The 10000-nt window shown below is 32.4% G+C and overlaps 1 protein-coding gene across 4 annotated transcripts in view; it reads right to left on the minus strand.

Moving 5' to 3' along the window:
* The window catches only part of LOC145266633 (choline O-acetyltransferase-like), a 1018836-nt gene that overhangs the window by 171765 nt on the left and 837071 nt on the right, over positions 1-10000 (minus strand). For all 4 annotated transcript variants that reach the window (XM_080122555.1, XM_080122557.1, XM_080122554.1 and 1 more), the window contains one exon: positions 7751-7804. In XM_080122555.1, coding sequence (XP_079978681.1) covers positions 7751-7804 — 54 coding nt within the window. The remainder of the gene's footprint in view (positions 1-7750; positions 7805-10000) is intronic.

The raw sequence follows: 10000 nt of genomic DNA on the forward strand, positions 1-10000 counted from the left end.
GGAGCGAACGGGGGATCCTTTCAAATGAACCCAACGTTATTCTAGCTTTCTGCTCAAAATTTAACGAACTATCTGAACCGTTTTCAGATTTTCGCGCAATTAAACTAAGTTGCGAAACTTTAGGTAAGAAATTGAAAAAGCATTCTGGCGGATTTTACGCAATCAATGTTTTTCTATTTGGTAATTTAAAAAAAAAAGTGTTTTATTTTTCGCTATTACATTTCGATAAATGTCCCATTCATTGCAAATAATAAAAAAAAATAATTAAGTTACGTTCATGCGAGAAAACCGTAGAGACTCGATACGTTGTTTCCTACGTTCATTTCAAATGAATGTGAAAACGAGGCTTGTTTGGATCTGGTTCAGTTTCTAATGTAATCGTCCTGGCAGTTTCATCTCAAAATGACCTTGGAATGTTGTGCGATGCAAAAACGTTTCGCATTCAGTGTGAGTGGGAGGGGCTATATCGTTTCAGCCTCCTCTGCTTTATTTTCATCCTCATCCTTTCTCATAAAAATCTCGTGGACTTTACCCTACAACTCTTTCCTTAAACCAATTTATATCATTGTTTATGCACAAGACATTATATATATATATATATATATATATATATATATATATATATATATATATATATATATATATATATTAGTGATGGGACGATTCCAATATTTTTCCCAATTCCGAAACAATTACCGATTCCGATTGCAATTCTTTATAAATACTAAATATTTAAATATAAAAGCAGCGGAAGATGTTTCTTAAACCAAAATCAAATAAAAAAAATAATTAAAAAAATCGGTTTTGGGATAAGAAAATAGGTTTAAATTTTTCCGATTCCGATATCCCCAAAAAGCTACGACTTTTTCGATTAATCGCCCGAACACTAATATATATATATATATATATATATATATATATATATATATATATATATATATATAATAAACTCATATTCCTGTCTGTCTGTACAAACTGTGGTTAATATTAAAAAGAAAGGTACACTTTTTCATAAATAGATTTAAATACTAAAACGAGCTTTCATAATGATTTATATATGTGCTATTTATTCATGATGTCTATATATACTTTTTATTCAAAAAGGAATCCACATTCAAGAGGTTATCTCATTTGCATATTACATTAAAGAAAATCAGTTTATTAATTAGCTCTAGATTTTATAATGGAAATTAGTTATAGACTTGTTTTAAGTATATCATTTAGAAATATGATATAAAGTTGATATATTTGATTTACATTTAATTTAACCTCAAGTGTGTTTAAAAGCGGAAGTAAATTTGCATTTAACCTATGAGTTATTTCCCCTTAAGCTATGAGATTTTATTTCCATTGTTTGAATTTTATAGATTAAAATCATTATATTTTATGATTCCAAAAATCCAAAATATGGTCAATTTTCAGGATAACCGTAACAACTTAGGATATTTGATGTATTTTAAATAGTATGGGACTAAACCCTCCGCCTTGCAATATTTTACCTGTCAAAGCCGGGTATATATATATATATATATATATATATATATATATATATATATATATATATATTTAAATAAAGTACTAGGCGGAAGTTTCTTGAGAGCTCTTTCGGCTATCATCTCGTCAGGAGTAAATCGATAGCAATCTAAATAATATTGTAACGAAAATAAAGAGTTATATTGGGGAACTTATTAATGTGCCAAACGTACGGGGACATTAATTAAATTTATTTACGTTTAAAAACGATTAAAATATTGGCACAACGAGGGAGAAAAAAAGAAAAAAAAAAAAAAACGCGGGAGTAAAAATTTTAAAGTTCCCCAAAGAGAAACAATGCGTTTGATGTTTCTTTTTGCCGGCACAAAGAAGGTTGACGCACCGCGATAGAGACGGCCTCCAAAATCTTTAAATGGTTTTTGGAGTCCGCTCTATGTAGCACCTCGAACTTTTTTCTCCCGCGTTTTTTTTTTCTCCCTCGTTGTGCCAATATTTTAATCGTTTTTAAACGTAAATAAATTTAATTAATGTCCCCGTACGTTTGGCAAATTAATAAGTTCCCCTATAGAACTCTTTATTTTCGTTACAATATTATTTAGATTGCTATCGATTTACTCCTGACGAGAGGATAGCCGAAAGAGCTCTCGAGAAACTTCCGCCTAGTACTTTATTTAAAACTATATACAAATTCTGTACCTCTAAACATTTATTTGTATATATATATCTAAATAAGCGAAACAGTATTGTATGTGGATGACTGTGTGTGTGCGTGTGTGTGTGCGCGCGTGTGTGTGTCGTTCTATTTTAGTTTGCGGTACTTGCATTCACCTATATGATAATGATGACACCTGATGAGAAGCGACATATATTTTTAAAAATTAAATTATCCACAGACACGCGTTAAGTCTTTTACAACTCATTTCGTTAGGATCAACCACGCTGATGAGTCGTATACGATGAAACACGTGTTTATGGATAATTCGATTTTCCTATATACGTCTATAATTTAATTTTCATATATATATATATATATATATATATATATATATATATATATATATATATATATATATATATATATATATATATACTCGGGTTTTTTTTTATATTCAAAAGTAATGGACTAATGAATTCAACGAGGTTGTTAGATAGTGCTCAATAAAAAGAGCTGATAATACTTGTTTATTGTTATATAAACATGCTCACATCCCGCTGCTACAAATAGCCACTTGTTTCAATCAAACAACAGATATCATCAGGCAGCGACTTGACTATTCAAAAGTTCAATGAATAATCATTATTTATTCATTGAACTTTTGAATAGTCAAGTCGCTGCCTGATGATATCTGTTGTTTGATTGAAACAAGTGGCTATTTGTAGCAGCGGGATGTGAGCATGTTTATATAACAATAAACAAAAATATATATATATATATATATATATATATATATATATTAAGTTATGAAATATATATGGCGATTAAGCTACACAGAATATTCGCGTGGATCAAACGCGGAATATTCTGTGTAGCTTAATCGCTATATATATTTTACCTACCTAGCTCTACCTACGTATTGAGCACTGTTGAAGTAAATACTTAAAGTTTAAGCATAAATTTATACTTTCGTATATTAATTTATGTGATTAAATGAAGTAGTTACATATATATATATATATATATATATACTAGCAAAAGTACACGTCGTTGACTGGGTTCAAAAATCGCCTAAAGAAAATGGACTCTGATTTATGAAAGTATGATAGGTTATGAAAAGGAAGGGTTGTAAAGAGATAGCTTCGAATTTGGGCGTATCAAAACCAAACCAAAATATGATGAAAGTAAAAATAAAATAGATAAACCCCATAATTTATTATACCATACCTGTTCACACTGAAACACTCATCACAATATTCTGTGGATCTATATTAAAAAACCTTGTTAAACTTTGTGACATATTTCCATTCTATGGAGGTCAGGCGCGAACGAACACCCCATAATTTTATTATACCATATTTCTTCAAACTGAAACATAATTATCAAAGTATACTTATGCAGATAGATATGGAAAGTCTTTATTAAAGTTTGTGCCTATTTTCATTGTATGGAGGCCAGGCGCGAACGAAGACCCCACAATTTTTTATATACCATCCCTATTAAAGTTAAAACATACTCATCAAAGTATTATTATGTACGTCTGTATCAAAAACACTTGTAAACGTTATTTTTTTAATTTTTTATTTCCATACTTTGTGGACCAGGCGCGTACGCAGATCCCACAATTTTAATGAATCATCATTATGCCAGATCAAACATACCCATTCCTGTGTCTCGATACATCTTCTATCATTATGTGTGATCAATTTTCTATAATAGTCAACCATATAGGAGCCTATTCGTGACCAGACACATACACGGACATTCAGCTTTATATATATATATATATATATATATATATATATATATATATATATAATTTTTGTTGTTTTGTTTTTCGGCATATCAACCCTCTTCGGGTTATTCAATGCCAAATCCAGTTATTTTGGAAATAGTTGGAAATAGTTTTTATGCTTCAAGTTCAATATCTTTATATTTTTTGTGTGTTTGGTTTGGTTGCTTTACGGCATATCTACCCGTTTCGGGTTATTTTATGCCGAATCCAATCTTTTTGGAAATAGTATTCATGTTGCATCCAGGTATTTTGGTAAAGGGTTTTATTCTTCAAGCTTTGTGGTTTAGTTGTTTGACGAGAAGCATTTAGTTTCAAAATGTTATGGCTTTAACAGGTTTCTCCTTTATTCCTCTTTCTGTAATCCTTATTGACTTGATAATGTTAAAAAAAGTCCTCGTGTAACTTTACTTTTTATCTTCTTAACTTATTTTATTGTTAGCTCCTCTTAACCAGGTAGAGCTCGTTTTTCTAGACTGGTCTGCCTTACCAATGAAAATAAAACTGCTCAACGGGACGTGTATGTATGTGTGCGTGTAGTGTGTGTGTGGTATGGTGCGTGAGGTGTATGGTGTGTTATGTGGTGGTTGCGTGTGTGTTGTATGTTATGTGTGTTGTATGTATTATGTGTGTGTGGTATGTGTGTGGTGTGTTATGTGCGTGTTGTGTGCGTTGTGTGCGTTGTGTTCATGTAGTGCATGCGTTGCGTGTATGGTGCGTGTGTGTATCCGTTGTGTATATTTGTAGTGTGTTTGTAGTGTGCCTGTGTTGTGTATGTGTATTGTGTGTTCTGTGTATGGTGTGTGTGTGGTTTGTGTGTGATATATTGTGTGTGGTGTGTTATGTGTGTGTTTTCTAAGTGTGTGTGTGTAGTGTGTCATGTGCGTAGTGTGGTTTAGTGTGTGTTTATTGTGTTGTGTGTGAAATTATTGTGTGTGGATGGTGTGTGCGTTGATGATGTGTGTTTTATGCGTACTATGTGTGTGTTGTGTGTAGTGTGTCTGTTAAATGTGTGAGATATGTGTGTTGTGTGTGTGGTGCGTATATTATGTACGTTATATGTCGTGTGCTTAGTGTGTGGTGTGTGGTGTGTGGTGTGTGTGTTTTACGTGTTGTGTGCGTCTTTTGTGTGTTCTGCATTTTATGTGTTTTATTTATTTATTTTTATTACATTTAACCCCAAACAAGACACAGTGCCATTTTCGAGGACATATGATGTTGCAGGGCTACTTTGTAGGGAGTTGAGCAGTTAGATATATGTTAATATTACACTTGAAATTCTGTATGTCAGTACAGTTGGAAAAGTAGAAACCCGGAAGATAGTCCCAAAGTGTAGCAGTTCTGGGTAAGAAACTATTAGAATAGAAGGCTTTCTTACATCTGGGGATCTCGACTGTGAAGGGGTGGGATTTTGCTGCTTGTCGAGTTGGTCGGGGGTATTTACGTCGAAAGGGTACAAGGGCTCGTAGTTCGTCGGAGCATACACTATTAAAATACTGGTAGAACAAGCAGAGGGTTGCAACATTTCGTCGATGGGACAGAGGTTGAAGCTTTGGTGACAGTTTAAGACCTATTAGGTTGATGACCCTCTTTTGAACCCTTTCCAGGAGCGAGAAACCAGTAGCAGATGCACAAGCCCAAATGTGATCACAATAGTTCATACATGGGCGAATGGTGGCCTTGTAGATGTACAGGATACTTTTAGGATATTTTCTAGCAGGGTAGAGAGAGCCCACCTTCTTCGCAGCTGCCTTGATGATGTGACTGGCTTCACGTGTTACACTAATTGTCTTAGAAACGGTCTCGGGAAGATGTGAAGATGGTCAGTCATTAGGGTCTGTGTATCAAGAAGAAAATAATACCTGAGATGTTGGATGTGGGCGTGGCTCCTTTATTCTCTCAAGATGGGCTCTTCACCCTGGTGGCATTCTGGTTGGAATTTTCTTTGTTCGTCCTCTGGCCCGCTTCGTTGTTTGATGTAGACATTCATGGCAGACTCAATAAAACACACAAGACGACACAATCGTAATATTTATGAACCATAATTAACTATTTATTTTACAAAAATATATATTGCAAAAACAATTTACATTTTACTTATCCCACAATTATCAAACTAACTATGCTTAACTAGTGCTGAGGGGGAGGGGTTGTTCCCTCTCGTTCACGGAGAGACAGGAACACGCGTGCTCACCCCATGCTGTCCAGACGAAAAGAGATCGATCCAGAAAAGGAATTCTAGGATTGCGTTTCTGTGTATCTTTACGATTATGGCCAAATCACCCCCCGGCCATGCTGAAGAGTGTGTTAGCAACCGTGGCAATAAGATATAGTGCCACACTTGTACCGTTTGTCGTTCAATATGCAATTGTTTGCATAGTTCCCAGTATAATGCCTTTCCCACTTGATCGTGTCTATTCTAATACTCTTTTTGGGCTAATTTGTTGCATTCACATATTATGTGGTTTATCGTTTCGTCTCTTTGTTCACAGAGTTTGAATTTGCTGTTTTCTTGTGTTGGAAGTTAAAGGTTCAACTACCAGTACGAGCGATACGTAGAATACAATATCTGATTACTTACGACTTTTACCATGGCTGAAGGAACGAGAGGATGTTAGCCTAGTGGATTAAACAAAATGTTCCGTTCGAAATTTTCGAGTTCGACAAGGCGTACCTGAACAAGGTCAGAGGGTAAGGAGAGTAGAAAGTGGGTCTTGAGTTAATTTTCAGTAAATACCGTTTTCCTTGCCTTTAGTTTTCACATACCATCAATGAGGTTTCTGACAAAGGAGGAAGAGTTTCTGTTTTCTCGGTCAAAGCTCTACCCATCTAGCAATTGTTGTTTTGGATATTGAATAGTATTTTTACAAGGGAGTCACTCGAGAATAAATGTTAAGAAGTTTCAGTAGACAACAACTTAATGATGGATAGTGATGGAAATTGGTAAAAATTTGATTTTTTAAGGGGGGCTCAACATAGACCTGTATACATTGGACTTAAAAACAACAATGCTGTAGGCATATGGAAAGAAATAAACTAATGTAATTTGCATTTGGTTTTTTGCACAGATAGAGAGTGTGAAAATTTGTTGACCGTGTCTGTAGCTAGCCGAGTTCTTTGTTTGTTTTCAATGTTTTACATTGGGGGCAAGAGATTGAAGCTCAGTCGAGCACCTGCCATGAAAATAATGATAGAGCAGAGACAGACTCACTACGTCTTTTCTGTGAGAAAGAATATATAAGCAAGCGAAAAAAGGCCATCGTCCACTAGATGTCGAACTCGGTTTTGAACCCTGTCAAGGTAGAAAATGGTGTTCGGGGCATTTCCTACCCAGATGTGGTAACAATACTGCACATTAGAGGACTGTGTTGGAGTGAGATACTTTCTGAAGTAGTAGAAAGATTCAACTGTTATTCCATCAACATTGGAAACAGGTTTGATGTAAGTCTTACAATTCAGGTCAGGAGTGAAGGTCAGTCCCAGAATAAAAAAAAATATTTATTGAAATAAATAAAAGTTTCTTCCGATAATAAGTAACACTTTGTCTGTTTGACTTATTTAGAAATGAATTGCACCAAAGAGAATAATACCCATTGGTTGGAGTAAAGGGCAAATGAAATCAAGGATACATTAGTTGGAAACATGCGTGGGTGCATACATGTTTAAGCGAGATAGAATGATTAGCGATAGATACACACCACCCGCGTGCGCGCGCGCGCGCGCGCGAGAGAGAGAGAGAGAGAGAGAGAGAGAGAGAGAGAGAGAGAGAGGGACGATAGCGTAAACAAAAGCTGAAATTCTGTACTTACGAATCAACGATTGTTTTGTAATCCAAGATGGCTGAAATAAGCTGCGCGGCATATCTGAAAGGAGATTCAAGAAAAAATAAAATAAAATAAAATAAAATAATGCAATTATTTTGTAATTGCGTGAATAAATGGTATTTATTTTTTTAGAAATGAACAAAAAGTTTTTTATATTGCAAATGAAAATAAAATATTTCAATTCAACACACACACACACACACACACACACACACACACACACACACACACATATATATATATATATATATATATATATATATATATAATTTTGTACATTTTTTTCTTTTTTTTTCTTCTGGCGATGATGTTAAATTGGAGAAAAGAAATATACATATATATATATATATATATATATATATATATATATATATATATATATATATATATATATATATATTTCTATTTTTAGAAAAGAAATATATATATATATATATATATATATATATATATATATATATATATATATATATATATATATTTCTTTTCTCCAATTTAACATCATCGCCAGAAGAAAAAAAAAAGAAAAAAATGTACAAAATTCTGAGGAAGCAGTATGACTCCGAAATATATAAATTTCAAACAAATAAATGTTTAAAATTTAACGGTTTAAAAACCTAACAAGTAGAGGTTTTCTTTTAATAAACAAGCATTTTATTTTATTAAAGACAAATTCGATACTTCAATCCATAACAGAATCTTCATCAAGGAATATAAGTTGTTTTTTCTCTTTTTTTACGTAATATGATGTTAGTGGGGGTAATGTCTGATTTAATAGAAAACGCTATTGTATTGATAAGTGATAAAAAAGACGTGCCAGGAATTGCCTCCACCAATATCATGGTACGTAACCTCCCCCCCTAAAAAAAACAAAGAAAAATCTTTCCACGTTAACTTTTGAATTTCATATCAACAGTACTTTTGATACAGTAGACTTTTATCACTTAAATAAATATTTGTTTATGTTTTATGATATTGCGTTGTAATTTGGCTTTTAATCGTATCTCATACGTATTTTATTTTAAAATTCAATCAACGGGTCTATCATGGAGTTCAAAACCCTGACGTTAAATGTTTATTTATTTAAAGTGTCTAATTTTCGGCTTATACCAAAGCCCTTATCAGGAAGGGTTAGATAATGGTCTCCCCAATTTCAGGACACCATGAGGCCCCTGAGCAGGATAAAAGGGTTTTCACGGAGCTCTAACAAGATAATTTCTTAAATAAGTATGAAAAACGATTAATTTCAAATTTTAACACTAACTAATGATAATGTTTACAACCATTTTTTGTTTTTGGTTAATCAAAAATTGTTGCATTTTTTTGTTAATTTATTTTTTTATTTACTTTTCATGAACCATCCTGAAACTCTTTACACCTGTAATTATATATAATATCTCTTTAAAAGTCTGCAGTCATTTTTTTCCATATAAAGCATTTAGTTCTCTTTAAGAAAGAGCTTCCGGAGCCCCTCAGCTTCACTCATTGAGTCCCAGTGCATCGTAAAGCCCACTTTTGGAAACCATAGTTTAGAGAATGCTTTCTTTTCTTACAAGCAATGATGGTGATTTGCCGCAGTCTCTAGTTGTCGAAAATAGTGATTGTATCGTCCACGCCCAGTTCAGTGTTTGTATTCGACTATGCGCACATGTGTTAAAATTATTAGAAAAGCTGTTCAGAAGGACGATAAAAATAAAATTTAAAACATGGCCGTTATAAGATCAAACTCGTGCAGTATTTTATATTTTTAAACTATTTATTTATTTACAATTTCTAAAACCTTCTTGATGTGTGCTTTGGTATAAGCCGAAAATAAGAAATTTATAATGTATAAATCGAGGGTATCGGGAGGCAGAGTTGCATAATCCAAATTAAGTGTAAAATAAATTTGTGAATAAAACCACAATTATCCGGAGCAAGACAAAACAAAATAAAATAAAATAAAATAAAAAAATAAAATAAAATAACAAATAAAATAAAATAAAATAAAATAAAATGAAATAAAATATAAAATAAGTTAAAATAAAAAATAAAATGAAATAAAAAAAAACGAAATAAAATAAAATAAAATAAAATGAAATAAAATACAATAAAATAAAATAAAATGAAATAAAATAAAATATAATAAAATGAAATAAAATAAAATATAATAAAATAAAATAAAATAAAATGATATAAAATAAAATAAAATAACAGCCAAGCCAAATAATCATTAAAAATTAGATGTAGCTTTAC

This window comes from Euprymna scolopes, chromosome 41 (assembly GCF_053919585.1).
Source record: "Euprymna scolopes isolate OS-2025 chromosome 41, ASM5391958v1, whole genome shotgun sequence".
NCBI classification, from domain to species: domain Eukaryota; kingdom Metazoa; phylum Mollusca; class Cephalopoda; order Sepiida; family Sepiolidae; genus Euprymna; species Euprymna scolopes.